General features: G+C 29.4%; 4 protein-coding genes across 6 annotated transcripts; 2 read left to right on the top strand and 2 right to left on the bottom strand.

Annotated features, from left to right (window-relative positions):
• Positions 1 to 49: 49 nt before the first annotated feature.
• On the bottom strand, positions 50 to 5,874 carry LOC132939773 (uncharacterized). Its single transcript, XM_061007135.1, has 6 exons — positions 5,630 to 5,874; positions 5,344 to 5,539; positions 5,138 to 5,260; positions 4,831 to 4,980; positions 4,491 to 4,746; positions 50 to 2,237 (listed from the first exon to the last, which is right to left on the bottom strand). The coding sequence occupies exons 1-6, from the start codon at positions 5,698 to 5,700 to the stop codon at positions 2,209 to 2,211; spliced, it is 825 nt and encodes a 274-aa protein (XP_060863118.1). The 5' UTR covers positions 5,701 to 5,874; the 3' UTR covers positions 50 to 2,208.
• Positions 5,875 to 6,359: 485 nt separating this feature from the next.
• On the top strand, positions 6,360 to 12,856 carry LOC132939771 (histone-lysine N-trimethyltransferase SMYD5). Of its 2 annotated transcripts, XM_061007131.1 has the most exons (11): positions 6,360 to 6,555; positions 8,253 to 8,298; positions 8,369 to 8,493; positions 9,681 to 9,808; positions 9,873 to 9,999; positions 10,506 to 10,615; positions 11,612 to 11,720; positions 11,786 to 11,914; positions 11,975 to 12,149; positions 12,407 to 12,629; positions 12,702 to 12,856. In XM_061007131.1, exons 3-11 carry the CDS (start codon positions 8,437 to 8,439, stop codon positions 12,805 to 12,807), a joined length of 1,164 nt encoding a protein of 387 aa, XP_060863114.1. In that variant the 5' UTR covers positions 6,360 to 6,555; positions 8,253 to 8,298; positions 8,369 to 8,436; the 3' UTR covers positions 12,808 to 12,856. The 2 variants fall into 2 exon arrangements, with proteins under 2 accessions (XP_060863114.1, XP_060863115.1); XM_061007132.1 differs by lacking the exons at positions 6,360 to 6,555; positions 8,253 to 8,298 and having other exon boundaries at positions 9,881 to 9,999.
• A 131-nt stretch (positions 12,857 to 12,987) lies between these two features.
• On the bottom strand, positions 12,988 to 15,026 carry LOC132939772 (DDRGK domain-containing protein 1). 2 transcript variants are annotated; one of them, XM_061007134.1, is made up of 6 exons: positions 14,993 to 15,026; positions 14,550 to 14,654; positions 14,277 to 14,410; positions 13,954 to 14,211; positions 13,283 to 13,388; positions 12,988 to 13,218 (listed from the first exon to the last, which is right to left on the bottom strand). In XM_061007134.1, the coding sequence occupies exons 1-6, from the start codon at positions 15,009 to 15,011 to the stop codon at positions 13,061 to 13,063; spliced, it is 780 nt and encodes a 259-aa protein (XP_060863117.1). In that variant the 5' UTR covers positions 15,012 to 15,026; the 3' UTR covers positions 12,988 to 13,060. The 2 variants fall into 2 exon arrangements, with proteins under 2 accessions (XP_060863117.1, XP_060863116.1); XM_061007133.1 differs by lacking the exon at positions 14,993 to 15,026 and adding an exon at positions 14,730 to 14,976.
• A 122-nt stretch (positions 15,027 to 15,148) lies between these two features.
• On the top strand, positions 15,149 to 17,469 carry LOC132939774 (transmembrane emp24 domain-containing protein eca). Its single transcript, XM_061007136.1, has 5 exons — positions 15,149 to 15,463; positions 15,666 to 15,781; positions 15,859 to 15,963; positions 16,023 to 16,169; positions 17,167 to 17,469. Exons 1-5 carry the CDS (start codon positions 15,334 to 15,336, stop codon positions 17,314 to 17,316), a joined length of 648 nt encoding a protein of 215 aa, XP_060863119.1. The 5' UTR covers positions 15,149 to 15,333; the 3' UTR covers positions 17,317 to 17,469.
• The last annotated feature ends 85 nt before the right edge of the window (positions 17,470 to 17,554 follow it).

Here is a 17,554-nt window from a genome sequence, read left to right as displayed (position 1 = left end):
ATCGACAGCTATGCAATGTGTTAAGGATAGTAAGAAAAAAATGAATGCATACAAAGTTCAAAATTATAAAATATATTTACATTTACATTTACCACACTACTATTAGTTAAAAATTATAACGGTGAAATAAATAAAAATAATTGTTTACAAAACAATAATAATGTAGCGTTTATTTAAAGCTCTGGGAATGTTCAGCGAGGTGGAAATATTTTCTTTCAATTGTTATTCTTTTAGTATATTATAATTACTAATTATAGGTTTAATTATAATTAGATGTATTATTTTAATTAATTACTGGTCCAACTAAGACCAGAATTTTTTCTTTGTTATTTAAAGAAAAAAAAGAATAGTTAGTCTTCAGTTTTAGACTTTATTATATGTAATAAAAAATTGGATGGATTTTAATTATATAAGTTTAACTATAAATTATATATTAGCATGCACAACTCTTCTCTGGATTTGCTGCATCATTCGGTGTGTCTTTAAGCACGACTTCTTGCACTGAAAACAAGCAATAGTTAAGGAAACAAACATGCCGCAAAAAGAAAAGAGAAAATACCATAATTTTAATTCATTTAAAAATATTTAGTTTATTAAGCTATATACACAATACACAAGTTATAAGTTATTAAATAAATGGGCGGAGAGACTATACAATAATAATAGCTTATAATAGTTTTGCTCTTTTGGTGTACGATTGACAGTCTTGTAAAAGATACTTTTAAAAAGTATTCAAGTACAGATACAAATACTAATATTCAAAAGTATTTAAATATATTTTCAAATACTTTTTTTTTATGTTTTACATTTTTACCTTAACCTTATAGCTAAACTTAATCGTTAGTAAACTGAATTAATTTTTTATTTCAGCACTCTAGTTTTACTTAAATTAATTAGAATAAGAATTCAGCACTTTTGGTACTTGGTGACTTGGTGTATGTTGTAACTGTAAGTACCATCAAATACTATAGCTTGGACAACAATGTACCTAATGTACAACACACACACTAAGCGGTCATAGAATACTTTTACTCAAATACTTTACAAGACAGGCGATTGATTCTGTTATTTTGACAGTGGTACAGCATTTAATCCTGAAAATACAATAACAGTAATAGTAAATCATAAACTATAAATTCAATTATTGTCATTTAAAAATATTTAGTTAATTAAACTATATACACAATACACAAGTTATAAGTTATTAAATAAATGGGTGGAGTGACTATACAATAATAATAGCTTATAATAGTTTTGCTCTTTTGGTGTACGATTGACAGTCTTGTAAAAGATACTTTTAAAAAGTATTCAAGTACAGATACAAATACTAATATTCAAAAGTATTTAAATATACTTTCAAATACTTTTTTTTTATGTTTTACATTTTTACCTTAACCTTATAGCTAAACTTAATCATTAGTAAACTGAATTAATTTCTTATTACAGCACTCTAGTTTTACTTAAATTAATTAAAATAAGAATTCAGCACTTTTGGTACTTGGTGTATGTTGTAACTGTAAGTACCATCAAATACTATAGCTTGGACAACAATGTACCTAATGTACAACACACACACTAAGCGGTCATAGAATACTTTTACTCAAATACTTTACAAGACAGGCGATTGATTCTGTTATTTTGACAGTGGTACAGCATTTAATCCTGAAAATACAATAACAGTAATAGTAAATCATAAACTATAAATTCAATTATTGTCATTTAAAAATATTTAGTTAATTAAACTATATACACAATACACAAGTTTAAGTTATTAAATAAATGGGTGGAGAGACTATACAATAATAATAGCTTATAATAGTTTTGCTCTTTTGGTGTACGATTGACAGTCTTGTAAAAGATACTTTTAAAAAGTATTCAAGTACAGATACAAATACTAATTTTCAAAAGTATTTAAATATACTTTCAAATACTTTTTTTTTATGTTTTACATTTTTACCTTAACCTTATAGCTAAACTTAATCGTTAGTAAACTGAATTAATTTTTTATTTCAGCACTCTAGTTTTACTTAAATTAATTAGAATAAGAATTCAGCACTTTTGGTACTTGGTGACTTGGTGTATGTTGTAACTGTAAGTACCATCAAATACTATAGCTTGGACAACAATGTACCTAATGTACAACACACACACTAAGCGGTCATAGAATACTTTTACTCAAATACTTTACAAGACAGGCGATTGATTCTGTTATTTTGACAGTGGTACAGCATTTAATCCTGAAAATACAATAACAGTAATAGTAAATAATAAACTATAAATAAAATTATTGTCATTTAAAAATATTTAGTTTATTAAACTATATACACAATACACAAGTTATAAGTTATTAAATAAATGGGCAGAGAGACTATACAATAATAATAAACAAAAACTAAATTATTGTCCTTTAAAAAGAGTAAGTTTATTAAACCACATCCGAACAGAAGGGGTTTCATTGTGTTTTTTTAAACTGTAATTTATTTTTATATTTATATAAGTAGAAGATATAGATTTTATTAAAAGAGTTGTATGGTCGGCTAATGGACTTCTGGTTTCAGTACTATGATTTTTTAATGATTTAAATATATTTGAATTAAATACAAAATGTTTAAGGACACCGGTTTGAACTTGTAATTTATTTACAGCTTTAGAAGTATAATCATATGTTCTCAAAATGTTTTCTGTAATGAAACAAACATCTATGACATCTTTGCTTGGAAAAATAAGTCCACCATGAATGCCTCCCTTATTTTTTAATGTTATCAACGAATTTAAAAAACATTCTTTTTCAGCAGCACACAATGCATGTTTGCAAACATCACATTTCAGTACATTGGTCAATTTATGAACTACAAATCCTGAAATATAAACAATGATTTCTTTTGAAAAATTACTAAAAGAGTATGAACTGTGACTTCCAATATAATCATGGTCCATTATAAATGCAGAAATATCTTGTTCATTTTCTTCATCAATTGGATCAAAACTGCAACCTGAAGAATTGTTATTTAAAACAGTAACTGGATCTGAACTGGAGTAGTGAAGAATATCTATCTCTTCAAGTGGTATACAATTACCAGTATTAAAACTTGGTATATCATTTGTTCTGATAACTATTTTTTGGTATGCTGAACGAAACTGCCTCACTGTTGGATTATTGTTATGCCCACCGTGGGCCCTTATACTACCGAAAAACAGTTCTACATGATCTTGGCTAAATTTATAAATTTTCATATGTTGTAAGACATCAGTTTCCACAAACAAAGTATATAGCTGTAAAATACTATTTAAACTGACTATAAATCCAAGAAACCCAGTTTTTCGTTGTGATTCAAGTACGGGTGTAAAAACTCCTGGTCTATCTTGAATTTTAAGACCTTTAATATATGTTGTCATTTTTTCTGTGAACAATCTAACTTCTTGAATGTTTTCTTCACATAGTGCTTTTTTAAATCCTACACAGTTGATAGATTTTGAGTTTAATATGTCAAAGCCAGTATTAAAGAGTTCGATAAATTGTATGGTAGCACCTGCATTAGAAAACTCTTTTAGTTTGAGGCTATCTTTGCAAAATGTCAATGCATCTGCTACTGACTGACTAAGTAGTTGGGTTGCAAGTTTTACTTTCATCTTTTGTTTAAAATAAAGAAGATGCTGTTTTCGCAGTTTATTAGCAAGATGGCATCCTTCCTTCTCTTGCAAATAACACAATTGTCGGACATATTCAAATTTTATATCATTATTTGTACTATCTCTAAAGACCTTCTTTTCACCAAAAGCATTACGAACCAATTTGATCATATGTGCAGGATCAAAAAGGGTTACAATTTTTGGATTACTTTCAAAGCCAGAAGAAAAAGATGTATCTAATGCACTCAAAACATAATTACAACCTAAAAGTTGAGCTGCACTAATATTACTAGAACAACCATCAAATGTTAAGCTCAAGACTTTTACACCAGTGCTGTTCAATACATTTAATGCGTGGCGAACCAGTTCAACTTTTTGTGCACTTTTTAAAGCATCCACTACAAAATAACCAATTGGTAACTTCCAATTCTCATTTACCGAGACTACCATAAAAACAAAACATTGTTTAGCTGTGTTTAAACTATCATTATCCATATAATTTCCCATATCAACCCTTCCATAATACTTAGTACCATCAAATTCCAGGTGTTGTCTTATAGCCATTTCATCCATAGACAAAGCTAATAAAATAGGATGGGGTGAATTATTTACTTTAAGTGTCAGCATTTTTAACGACTCTTCAGTAAAACCTGGTTCAGCATTGACATTTCTGTACCATTTACTAAGAGTTCTACTATGAGGCAAAATCGTGTCAAACTGCTGTCTTACATACGAATATGCTTTAGCAGAAAAAAAATGTAATGATAAAGCAAATTGACGAATGGTGGCACTATATGTCTTTGGAACTTTTTTACCTAATTTTTTTTTTGTCCAATTAGTTATTAAATCTTTATGCTTACCAAAAGACTCAGACAGGGTATAACTGGCTTCCTCATCAATTAAATTTTGTTTTTGAAGCTCGGAAATTATATTCTTCATAGATGAAATTCTTTTACTTTGGCGCCTTATTTTTTGCTGAAGGATTTTCATTTTAATATTTTTGATAGTGACTTCATGTGATAGTTGGCGAAGATTTTTTTTCAATGCGATTTTGCGTGGAGTGTCATCTGGAACTATCTCGGTGTCTATGGACATTGTGGATGAGTCAAGTACATTCTAAAAAAAAAATTATAAAAAAACAAATATATTGTAATTTTATGATTAATGTATGTACAATTGTATTATAATTTTTAATATTACCGAGATATTTTTATTGGGTGTGATTGTTTCACAATTCATCATTGATACAGAAGAATTGTCTAATGGTAGTACTCCTTCTTCTTCACTAGAACTTGATTGAACTGGTTCCAATAAAGATACTCCGTCTACCTCTATGTTGCTCAAAGGACACTAAAAATTAATAAAACTTTAAGCAATTTTCATTTATCTGAGTTTTAAATTATAAAACATACCCAATTGCTTTATGTTTTATTAGTATTAGGTAGTATATTTTTGTAATTTATTATATTCTATTGTGTATTGTAAATTATTATTAATTATGACTCACCTTCACTAAAGTTCTGGTAACATTTAAAGAAGCAATGTTGTCAACTGAATCGCTAGCAGAACTAGTATAAAAAGTTTTAATTACAGGCAAGTTGGTTACAGTTTCTGAGTATTGTTGTTTAGCCTAAAATAATAAATGTAGATTAGATACCTATCCGTTATGGAGTTACTTTGTTTTGTTTTAAACTACTCAAAATGCACACTTACACATTTTATTCTGTTGATAATTTTAGTAGGAATAGCATGTTTAAGTAACAGTCTTCTACCCTTTCCCATTACAAAAAATGAATCGTCAAAATGTGCTGAACAAACTAAACTTGTCTTTGATACTTTATCAGGTAGTATGCCATTTTCTCCCAAAAAATTGTACCATTTACTCTTGTAAGTGTCTTTAAGCGGAAATCTGAAATAAATAGTCAAAGTAAAAGTCTATGATAATCACTTCAAAAAAAAAAAATTGAAAATAAAGATTTCATTTCACAAGATAACATACCTATGAAAAGTTATATTAGCCGATTTAGCTTTGGCATTGTTCGTTCTTCCACAAACTAGACAACTAGGCATTTTTAATTACCAGCAAAAATAAATAAAAACAGTAAAAGCGTCTAAATCTTAACCATAGAAAAAAGATACTAAACAACACACGAGATAACAAATGTATCAATGATAACGGCATTACAGGTGAATCGTTTTACCATATATTGTACAATAATTTTTGTGTACTATCCACTTAAACTGGCAATCATATACCTTTTGCGCTTCACTTTCTTGTGCAGCTGAGATATGTAAGGCCCTCTCTATATTACTCTATGATCGATGGTGCCTGACTTGTTTACATACACGCCCAGCCAATAGCGAGCCATGTTCGGCCCTCCCACTCTATTATTGGTGCGGAACCATAGACATATTAATAAATATCTATGCGCGGAATGTTTTCGATTTTCAAACCGATCGACAGACAAACCACATGGGCAAGGTATGCCTTAACATTATTTTAATTTCTATTACTTTGCCTGACAAGTGTGAAGTGGGTCGTGGTCTCGCGGGGGATTACGGGTTTTTTTCTTATCACTTACGCGTCCCGTGCGACTCGCTGGTTTTTTTACTGACCGACAATTTATTTTCTTATTTTTGCAAACAACTATCATTGCCAACCGTACCATAATTTATCTCATTTGTGATTCGTACGATTCCTTATATCATGGATGATCGATAAATTTGTCATAATAATATTGTACAGTAAAAATAAATGATCAGATAGTTTTTTTTTTATTTATTTAGACTAGAGAAAAAATCTTGTGTTCTCATTTTTATACTCTGTGGTATTCTTGTCTATGGAACAAGTTCTGGACAGAGTAAGTTTAAGACGCCCTAAGTTGGCCGTAGCCGTGTATAGAAAACCGTTTTGAATGCATTAAGGTAATTTATACCCACATAATAATATATATTATATGATTATTATAGCCATATTATAATATATGGACTTCACGTCTTGCATTGACTATTTGACCTCCAAAGGATACTCGTCTAGACGTGCATAGGCGCAAAAAAGGGGGGGGCTTTAGGGGCTAAGCGTCCACCCCTAGCATTTTCTACATTTTGTTTTAAGCTTCCCTATTCAATATTATCAAAGTAAGGCTTTAGCCCCCCCAAATCCCAAACGCTATTGGCGCCTATGACGTCTAAGACGTGCCAAACATAGTCGTTAACTCGTAAATAAACCATTTAATTAAATTACTCATAATTCATGAACATGGTTAGATAATTGATAGCTGATAGAGAAAGAATTGGCCGTGCATATCATGAATATGATAGTCAATCCTTAAGCATGCACTCTATCTTTTTCTAAACATTTAGTTAATAGGTAGAGGAAGTTGTAAGCTATACTTTTTCAACAGTGTCTTCGACTTTAATTCTTTACGATTAGTCCATATCATTATATTAATATGTATACCGTATATGATAATATTACATATCTTTGTTTATGCCAAAAACCAGTTGTAGAGAGAGTATTTACCATCTACCGTGCCATAACCCTTCTTTATAAACATGTCTGAAAACATCATACTCTATAGAGGTCCATGGAATAGATAAAGGTTTATAGGTCTATCGTCTAGGCTCGGACCACGGCCATGGATAGTATGGTTGCCCTTGCCCATCGACCCAGCATGATTGAATGATTTCCATTTCCCATATTTGAAAAGTGTCTACCGAAATCTATAATCGGTATTAAACGGCTGGATATTTACGCAATTTCGCTTGTAATGTCAGTCGACATTCACTACAACGAATAAGGACTAGTGCGGAAGCCGGAAATCTCAACCTGTTAAACACTGATCTTAAATCGTGCCACGGACTATAAGCACTGCTATAATATAGATACTATAGAAGGAGACCAAGCCACCAAGGTGTATTGATACACAAGCCTTGAAGGAAACCAAAGTTACCAAACTCTGCTTCTGATAACGTCCCGAAATGACTAATGGGCATGGTTAAAGATAGTATGGTTGCCCAACGAATCTAGAAAAGTGTCAACCGAAATGAATCTCCATTATCGGTATTAAACAGCCGGAGACTTACGCACTAGCGCTTATTTGTTGTAGTGGCTATAAATGCAATTATCTTTCAAGTGTAAGTCGTAGTTCCGTGATGGCCACTATGACATATAAGCGCTAGTGTTTAAGTCTCCAGCTGTTTAATTTAACTTTAATACTGATTCATTTCGGTAGACACTTTTCAAGTATGGGAATCATGGATCGATGGGCAAACATTACTATCTATAGCCGTGCTGAGTCGCACGATTAAACGGCCACAGGCTGTGCTGCGTACGCTAGGGTTGTTACTTAAACCCGCGTAGTATAGGGATTATTCATGTTTTCTGCGTTTTTTGGAAAATATTTGCATTATTTTGAACCATGCCCCTCTTTAAATTGTATAGCTTGTACGATTACGCATTTATACATGTGCATAAGACGTGTATGCAGTTGTTAGTTGTCGAGTGTTGACATTAATTAATTATAACAGTCGACTCTTTACGTCTTCACAGAAAAAGAGGTTCTAAACTTCTAAGTTCTAACTGACTATTCACCATTAAAATATTAAATAATATTAATTAGGTATCAAGATATCAAGTACAACACTACAATTATTAATACTTTTATTGTAAGTATCATCGATATTATAATATATACATATTTGCACGTGGGTTGAGGGTTACATTTTATACTTTTAGCTTCGAACAATCGCCGATCCTAACGTAACCTAACATACCGGTGAAAAGCGTGTAAAATCATTTCTTTGATGGCCGAAATGGATACCGACGACAAAGGATATACGATTACCTACGACCCTGTCAAAGTAAGTATAATTATTATAGATTCCACGTTATTATGATTATCGGCGTATTTGATAATATATCGCATAGTAATTATGAGGTTTTAAGTAGGTATCTATTTACTCAACGTCTTCTTGATGACTTGATATTATATTAAGTCATACTATTCCAATATATGAATGTATTATTCTGGTATATTGAACCTGACATCGGAATAAAAAGTCCGGGGGTTCAAGGAAAAAAGAGTACAAAAAGCCCGAAAACAATGTTTAAAAATATCATTCTTTACTAAACATTAAAAACATGACATTACGAGAGAGTTAGGTACCATATATCATTATATAAATATATAATGCTTCATGAAATAACATTTTGATAGGTAACACTATTGTATATTGCGTTAGATGGGTAAAAAAAAGTGAATAATATAATACAGTTTTAATCTATTTTATTTTATTGTTTATTGTTTAGTGAGTAATAACTAATAACTAATTCACTTAATTCAAACAGATTTGTTGTTCTTTTTTACTATTCAGCATATTACGTCATCATAGCCCATAAGTGAAAATAATAACTCAGTACTGTTATATATATAATGACCAAACCATGTAAAAGATACATAGACCAATATTTTTTCATAGCTACCTTTAGGAAGTTATAAGTTACTGTATGTTTACGTTTAACATAACACTAATTTTTCTACACCTATAAGCTGTAATATATTATTAAGAGGACGCTACACTCGCATGTGTTGTCTCCGTCTTACAAATGTACAACATAGCAAAAACTGTTTTGCGCGGGAAAGAACCGAGAAGGCTACAGTAATAACAAAGAAACGAGATTTACACCAGATAAAAAGGAGAACCTTGGCTGTGCAACGTTGTTTTTATTTTTTTAATATCACTTATATGAAAAAAGTTCTTACTGTTTCAAAAATCATTATTGTTTGTGTTTTTCATACTTGAAAAACTTTTTTCATATAAATGATATAAAAAAGTAAAAACAACGTTGCACACCCAAAGCTCTTGTTTTTATGTGGTGAAAATCTCGTTTCTTAGTTATAACTTTAGCCTTCTCGGTTCTTTTCCGCGCAAAACAGTTTTTGCTATGTCGTACATTTGTGAGATGGAGACAACACATTTGGGTGTAACGTCCTCTTAAAATGTAACCAAAATTGAGTTTTTTTTCAATTACAATACATTTATTTTAGGGTAAGTGTCTTGTTGCAACAAAACACTTTAAAGTAGATGATTTAATTTTTGAAGAAGAACCATTTGTGTCCTGTCAATTTTCTTGGAATAGTCTTTATGGTTATCGTGCTTGCAATCATTGTCTTTGGTAAATATTATTATTTTGTTGTATCATTGTGTTTCTACAATTTATTATTATATTAATGATATAGCCCTTTAGAAACTACCTCAGAAAATATTGTCAGATTAACAAATGCTGCTATAACAGAAGTCCCTTTTGAGGAATATTGTCCTATAAAAGATAAAACACAAAACTATCTACAATGTGAATCATGTAAAGTGAGTATTACTTTCTTTATTATCATCGAAAATGTTGTACTTTGGTTGAATGATTTTATGTTTTATATTGTATATGAACTGTACCATAGGCGTGTGCAAACTCCTGTTTCAGGTGAAGCTTTTATTTTTTTGACCACCCGACTCCTCACAAAACCCCCTTAAAAAAAAAAAAAAAAAAAATAGACGTACATAACAAGGAAGTAGAAATAAAATTGATTATTAAAACTGATACATAGTACAATATTAGTTCAAACATTATGTGAATTAACAATACGATTATTTAAAGTTATTAATATTTGTTCTCCTGCCATTAATTTTTTACCCTGCATTACAAAAAAGTGAGTTATTGTCTCCTTTTACCTAAGTACCTACCTTAATTAGTCACAAGTGTGGCTATAGCCCTAAAGCCACGTGCGCACGCCTATGAACTGTATACTTGTTACTTTACTGCATGGCACCTATAATTTAAATCACAAACTAATAAATCATAATTACATGAATATTAGGTTTGGTATTGCAGTTCTACATGTTTGGAAACTGCATATAATCGATATCACCAGCTTCTTTGCAGACCAGACAGCAATGATCCATTACATTATTTAGAAGAATTATGGAGGTATTTTAATTACTTTATTTACTTTCTAATTTTTTTTTATTCCCAAATTATTTTAATTCAACTAAAAATAAATTATCATTCTTGATACGTAATAATTAAATATAATTCTGTACCATAGAAGTTATGCAAGTCACAAATAGCACATTTTACTGGAGGCAAAACAAAATTTTTGTTGCATAAGACTTACGACTTCCATATTATTATTTTGTATTACTTTTCTTATGTGTCATACTGGACATACATTTCAATACTCTTATCATAGTTTAAGTTGTTTAGGACTTAAATTAGTATATTTCTTACTATCTATGATTTTATTGTATATTGGATTTGCGTTTTAATACCTTTAAAAATATCACAAAAAAGATATTCTGATTATATAACTAACTCAATATTTCAAAAAATGGACTCGTTACTTTGCTTTAGTGGTACAGAATTTCAAGAAGGGATACATTTCTAAAATTAATTAAGCATTACTTACTTATACATAATTTTTGTATTTTACTCTGGGTTGCATGAAAAAATTGATTAATATAATGGACCACTAAATTGCGTTCAAGAGACCATGAGCTCAATATTAATTCATTTAATGCTTAGTGATTGTTCAAGCAACCTAACATTGTGCTAATAAAAAAAAATCAAGGAGTATCCACACTGCACGTACATACATAATATGTGTATATTGTGTCTTGTAAAATTAATACATTCATCGCTAGGCTCAGAATCTAAAAAAAGTATAATGAGGTTGCTATAGTAACCCAAATATATTAATTGGGCAACTTGGGAACTATATAACATTAATTTCATCTTTGTTGTTGTTTGGTTGTTGTGAAAACTTAAAGTGTAATTGGTTAGAAAAATACCATAATACTTTTAGGCTCCCAGCCTCAACACGATGACATCATGGTAACACTGTCCGTGTCGCGTTAAATTATAGAATGACCCCCAGCTATAAGACATCAAAATTACTTATTTGTTTATTATTATCATGATGTATAGGACAATGCATTATCCTCCTGAAAGTCACAACATCATGCTATTGTGTCGTTTGCTGGCAACAATTGAATTATCTGCATCACCACAGCAAGCTAATCAAACAGTTTCTAATGTAAATAAATTCTCTATTACTTATCTAAAGTTTTAACTATAATTATTCAATATATTTTTATATAGTTTTGCCATCGAACAGAAAATGAAAATGAACATTTAGCACATAAAATGCTCGGAGAAAAGTTTGTTGAGCAAATTGAACAACTTCGTTTTGGTGTTCTCAAGTCCATGCCAGTTAGAGAATCTAGTCAAGTGAATATAAAACAATACCAAACTAATTAATCAGTTCATTCTTTAGTAAAATATTTTTAGTGGCTAACTCCAACTGGTTTTAAATCATTATTGGCATTGGTTGGAACAAATGGACAAGGTGTTGGAACAAGTGTTTTTCATCAATGGGCAAATAATTGTAAAAAACATCTTTCTCCTGATCAAATGGAATTATTTGAACAGTTCATAGACAGCGCTTATGATGCAATGGAACAAGGTTATTTTTTTTCTATTTAAAAAATGTTTGTTATGCATTGATTATGGTCTCTTCTAATAGGATTGTTGTATTTATATTGTTTATATATAAATGTTATCCAAAAATATCTTCACTTGTTCTATAAAATGTATCTAACATTTGAATAATCATAACCACTCTCGCTAATATATCTTATCCTCAGTATCTGCATCCTTCAATACTTTGTCTTATTTATTGTTACTACATTGTGTATTGTATTGTTTTTTTCTTTTAAATAGTTGTTGGAGTGGATTTTTTGGATAATGAAGGTTCTGCATTATTTCAAAATCATAGTTCTATTAATCATAGCTGTTTTCCAAATGCAGCAAGTGTTTTTGATGGTAATCATGTTCTGAGATTGGTTGCTATTAGAAAAATTGAACCAGGTGATGAAATAAATATTAGCTATATTGCTCCATGTGAATTAGACCATAGCAGACATACTAGGCAAAAATATTTACAGTACGTTAATTTATATTATTAATATTAATGTTAACTTTGCAATTTGCTGACTTTTTTATTTATAATATTTAGAGAAAATTATGTGTTTACTTGTCGGTGTATTAAATGCGAGGAACAAATTAATGATCCAGACATAACCAGTGATGATGATTCAGAAATGGAAGATGATAGTACCTGAGTATTTTTTGGAACTTTTATAACTTTAAAATAAAATTCCATTTTAATAATTCTTGTTTTGTTTACATTCTTTTAACATCAAATTATTTGGGTCTCAATATAGAAAACTTTTCAATTTTTTTCATTACCACTTTTAATCCATTAAATGTTATATTATTAATAAATAAATAATATTCAGAAATGGACGGATATAAAAAGCAAATTTATAAAAATTCAATTTTTTAATTAATAGTTCAAGATACAGTTGTTTAATTTTATGCTGCAGAAATTGGTTTATCAAGAACAATCAAATTATTGCTGTGTTCTGCCAATTCCATTAATGATACTCTCCCACGTTTTATGATAAATGAAGCAACTGCATTAAGTTCAGATTGTGATATATAAATAAACTTCCCTCTATCATCAATTACACCTAAAATTAAAATAATAAATAATTTAATTAAAAAAAAATGTAATAAATAATTTATTCCACATACCGGTTAATGAGCCTTCTTCTAATAAACTTTGAATCCTATCTATTACAATTTGAGTTTTTAGTTTGAATTTTAAAGCAAGCTCATCCAGAACAATTACTTTATTTTCCTGAAGTTAACAAAAAAAAAAAATTAGATTAGTTATATTCCTATGTATTTCATTAAATTCTAATTTCTCGTTATAAAAGTACACCAATTTTGTGCGTATGTGGTCCTGAATGATGTTGTGTCTCCCCACGATTGCTAAGAACTATGATTGGCTACCATTGTCTTTGGGAGCAATTATTATTCATGCTAGGGAGTGCATGTAGAAACTAGAAACTGCTGATTTTCCTTTGCAGTACAGTATACTCTAATTCTGAATATAGTGTAAAAAATATAAGATTGTAATTTGTAAGCAATTGCGTGTAAAGTAATAATTAGCTGGTATCAAATGCCTACTTAAATATTCATTTATGAACTGACAACAAATTTACATTTAAATATTATAATCAATTAAATTGTACAACAATATGAATCATAAGAATCTTAGTATGGAATTTGGTTCATAAATAAAACACAATTGTTAAACCTAAATCAGAAAAATGTAGGTATTCAATTAAAATATCAATTTTTGAGCTAGTTGCTATTGATAAAATGTTTTAATTATAAAATTAATAATTGAGATGTCTAACCTTAATGTGTTCAATGAATTGAGTTAATGTAGTTCCTTCATCCTCTAATGTTTCTTCATAGCCTTCTTCTTCTATACCAAAAGTCTCTTTTAATTGTATGTACTCTAAATGCTCTTTTTTAGCCTTTTCTTCTTCGATTTTCTTTTCTAGTGCTAATCGCTCTTGCTCTTGTCGCTTTTCGTGATCTTCTTTAGCTTTTCTCTCTGATTCTTCTGCATCTTGTTTTTTCTTACGGTCTTCACGTTCTTGTAAATCAGCCTATAGCAAAAATATTTATTGTTTAAGCAGTTAATTAAAAAAATGTTTATAGAGCATAAACAAACTTCTCGTTTGGCCTTTTTCTCTGCTTTAGCTTCCAATTTTGCTCGTTTTTTAGCTCCTAGTTTTGGATCTATAGCAGCAACAATACTAGGGTCGGCTGTAGCATCGTCATTTTCAGCATTTTCATTTCTAGGTTCTGAATTGAGATTATAATATGAATAATTTGTTAATTTAATTAATTAGGTACCTACACTTTTTAATAATTTTATAAATGATACAAAATTTGAGATAATATTTATTATATTTCAATAGTTTGATATTATCATAAGACTTACCTACTACATTGCGATTGTTTCGACGTAGTGCGTTACGATGTTGTATGCGGACTCCTGGTCTAGGTCTATCGACCGGATCATCTTGTACAACATTCTCAGGCTCATCTTAAACAGTTGAAAAAGATTCTTATTATACTCTCATATATGTAAATATGAAAAAGTACTTAAATATAAACCCACTTCGAAAAAATTTATAACGAAATATAAAACCAAACAACCCAACAATGACCGATGCGGAGAATATTGAAAGTAAAACAAAAAGATCCATCGTACAAAAAATTATATGGTGTTCAATTTAATTCAATACTAACATTTCAATTAGCCTCCAACACAATTTTAATTTTCAATGGATCAAACTCAAATCTTATTTTTTAATTTTAATATTGTGAATACCCTTTTACCCATGGTAAATTAAATTTTCTTTATCAAGTTTATCATATTACCACCGATATTATTCTGCATCCGTGTTGTGACCAATAACCATACTATTTTGATTCGTGGTTCGTGATGACCTGACCATTATCAATAATACAATGTTATAAACGAAAACTAATTTAATGACGTGTATACATTATTATTTTTTTCTCGATGACCAAAAATGTTTCTAAGTTCATAGTATACACACCGCCGAAATAATAATAGTTAGTAGTTACTGACAACTCGTCTAAAAGTCTGAAGTGTAAAAAACTAAAAACTCCTTTATTTATGTTACCATTTTATTTTTGCAAATAGTTTAAACATTATTCTTTTCTAGTTTGATGTTAAGGTTTAAAGTTTAAAAAAAATGATATACTATCCCTTTATCCTGCTTAGTGCGTATTTGTTGGGTTCAGTTCAATGTTTATACTTCCACATTGGCGAAACGGAACGCAAATGTTTCATTGAAGAGATTCCTGATGAAACTACCGTAGTCTGTTAGTAACATTACAATCCAAATTTACAGTTCATATTGTATATTTATGCCTGGTTGCATAAGCTATCACTAAATATGAAATGAATAAATGATGAGCTAATGGTCACTTTAATTTAGTGGCCCATAATTGGTCCATTAAATTTTAGTAAACCATTAAATGAGTATCACTACCTATTTGTTTATTAATCTCCATTCTTTTTCAGCGCACTACAAAGTAGAACTCTTCGATGTGAGGACTGGTGGTTTCACTCCACCCACCCCAGGCATTGGTATGAATGTTGAAGTCAAAGATCCAGATATGAAAATAATTTTATCTCGGGTGTGTGTTATAGCTATTTGTTGTATGAAATATTGTTTCATATCAGAATAATAATAACAGTATTTTGTCTGTTGTAGGTTTACAGTTTTGAAGGGAAAATTTCATTTACATCTCACATACCCGGCGAACATATTATATGTTTGTATTCCAATACAACTGCATGGATCGGAGGAACACAATTGGTAAACAATTACTATGTTTTTAATATTTCTTCTACTATTAATCAGTTGTATTAACATAGAGAGTTCATTTGGATATCCAAGTTGGTGATCAGGCCATTGATTATGCTCAAGTAGCCCAAAAAGAAAAACTTTCTGACTTACAACTCAGGATTAGGCAACTTGTGGAACAAGTCGAACAGATCATCAAGGAACAAAGCTATCAAAGAGTAAATATTATTAAATTTATATACATAAAAAAGTAGTTAGTTTATAACTAAAACTTGGAAAGTTTAAAACAAATTGTAAGATTAACGATTGAAAAATCAACCATTTACATTTAAATCCCTGATCAATCCCTACCAAGTTCATTTACATTATTTTAAATGTTAAATTGTGAGCTTTGAATAATCGTTTTTAACTTTAGGAAAATGGTACTATTTAGTCTTTACCATCTCCTTCTTAAACCAACAATTTTACTATTTGAATGCTTATATTTTTAACCAATAAAATATATACAGAAGAAATTGTTTGTAATGACGCTCAAGGTACCAGAAAAATGGTAATATTAAGTTAAAATTGAAAAAAGAAGTTGTTACAAAATAGAACCTAAACTAGATTTTAATCACAAAATGTTATTACACTATAATTTCTATTTTTTGTTTGTTTTTAAAGTTCTATAGTATATTATATTAAGTCTTTTGATTTATGCTGATTTTTTAGTATTTTGCCATATCTTGTAAGTGTAGATGGCCCACATGCGATAAACAAAATGCTTTCACACTAAATAATTTTTGTCATGTATTTGATAAATCTTAGGCGTAAAATTACCCATACCTAAAATTTTAAAGAATAATATTTTTGAGGGTGGATGAAAAATGTCAAATAAACATTATGAACATGGCCCTGAAACCAATGTAGTTTAATGTGTTTGAATGATTTTCTTATGAGAATAAAATATTCATAAGTATAATTTTAAAGTATTTTCTCAACGATAAAGTTCTATGTGGATATAGTATAAAAATATTTTAGATACATGTCATTAAATATAAATAACTGGATTAATTATTTCTGTTGGTAAAGATTAACTCATTTTTTAATACTGTCATAATAGTAATTTTAAATTTAGTATGAATTTATTCTTAATATTCTTTTTATACTCAATTATAAGTTCTTCGGAATATTAGTTTGTTTTAATATTAATAACAAACATTTTTATTTTTACAGTTCCGGGAAGAGAGATTTCGTCAAACCAGTGAGAGTACTCATCAACGAGTTTTTTGGTGGTCACTTTCACAGTTATTCATACTTTTGGTCATGGGTTTCTGGCAAATGCGTCATTTAAAAAGTTTCTTTGAAGCTAAAAAACTTGTTTAAATTAATGACTGTTTGAATGTTATAACAAAAATATAAGCCCATCCTCAAATATATGTTTGTACATTTTGTATATACCATAAAAAAAAATTATGTATTCTTTATAACTATTATTAATTCATGGCTTTTCTGAATATATGAATAATTAGAATTCTACGTTTTTATATATATATTTTTTTTATTAAATAAAATAAAAAATTAACAGTTTTTTATTTTACAACAAATTGTTTAATATGCAAAT

The sequence above is a fragment of the Metopolophium dirhodum genome, chromosome 2 (assembly GCF_019925205.1).
Source record: "Metopolophium dirhodum isolate CAU chromosome 2, ASM1992520v1, whole genome shotgun sequence".
NCBI lineage: Eukaryota > Metazoa > Arthropoda > Insecta > Hemiptera > Aphididae > Metopolophium > Metopolophium dirhodum.
This window is presented reverse-complemented; position numbering and strand designations above follow the sequence as displayed.

Coding starts and splice junctions, on each gene's coding strand:
- LOC132939772 (XM_061007133.1), bottom strand. CDS start 14,817: ATGGATCTTTTTGTTTTACTTTCAATATTCTCCGCATCGGTCATTGTT. Junction 14,411..14,549: donor AAACAATCGCAATGTAGTAG/GTAAGTCTTATG, acceptor ATCTCAATTCAG/AACCTAGAAATGAAAATGCT. Junction 13,389..13,953: donor AATTCATTGAACACATTAAG/GTTAGACATCTC, acceptor TGTTAACTTCAG/GAAAATAAAGTAATTGTTCT.
- LOC132939774 (XM_061007136.1), top strand. CDS start 15,334: ATGATATACTATCCCTTTATCCTGCTTAGTGCGTATTTGTTGGGTTCA. Junction 15,782..15,858: donor TGAAAATAATTTTATCTCGG/GTGTGTGTTATA, acceptor TGTCTGTTGTAG/GTTTACAGTTTTGAAGGGAA. Junction 15,964..16,022: donor GGATCGGAGGAACACAATTG/GTAAACAATTAC, acceptor GTATTAACATAG/AGAGTTCATTTGGATATCCA.
- LOC132939773 (XM_061007135.1), bottom strand. CDS start 5,700: ATGCCTAGTTGTCTAGTTTGTGGAAGAACGAACAATGCCAAAGCTAAA. Junction 4,981..5,137: donor TTACCAGAACTTTAGTGAAG/GTGAGTCATAAT, acceptor ATTAATTTTTAG/TGTCCTTTGAGCAACATAGA. Junction 4,747..4,830: donor CACCCAATAAAAATATCTCG/GTAATATTAAAA, acceptor TTTTTTTTTTAG/AATGTACTTGACTCATCCAC.
- LOC132939771 (XM_061007131.1), top strand. CDS start 8,437: ATGGCCGAAATGGATACCGACGACAAAGGATATACGATTACCTACGAC. Junction 8,494..9,680: donor TTACCTACGACCCTGTCAAA/GTAAGTATAATT, acceptor CATTTATTTTAG/GGTAAGTGTCTTGTTGCAAC. Junction 12,630..12,701: donor ACTAGGCAAAAATATTTACA/GTACGTTAATTT, acceptor TATAATATTTAG/AGAAAATTATGTGTTTACTT.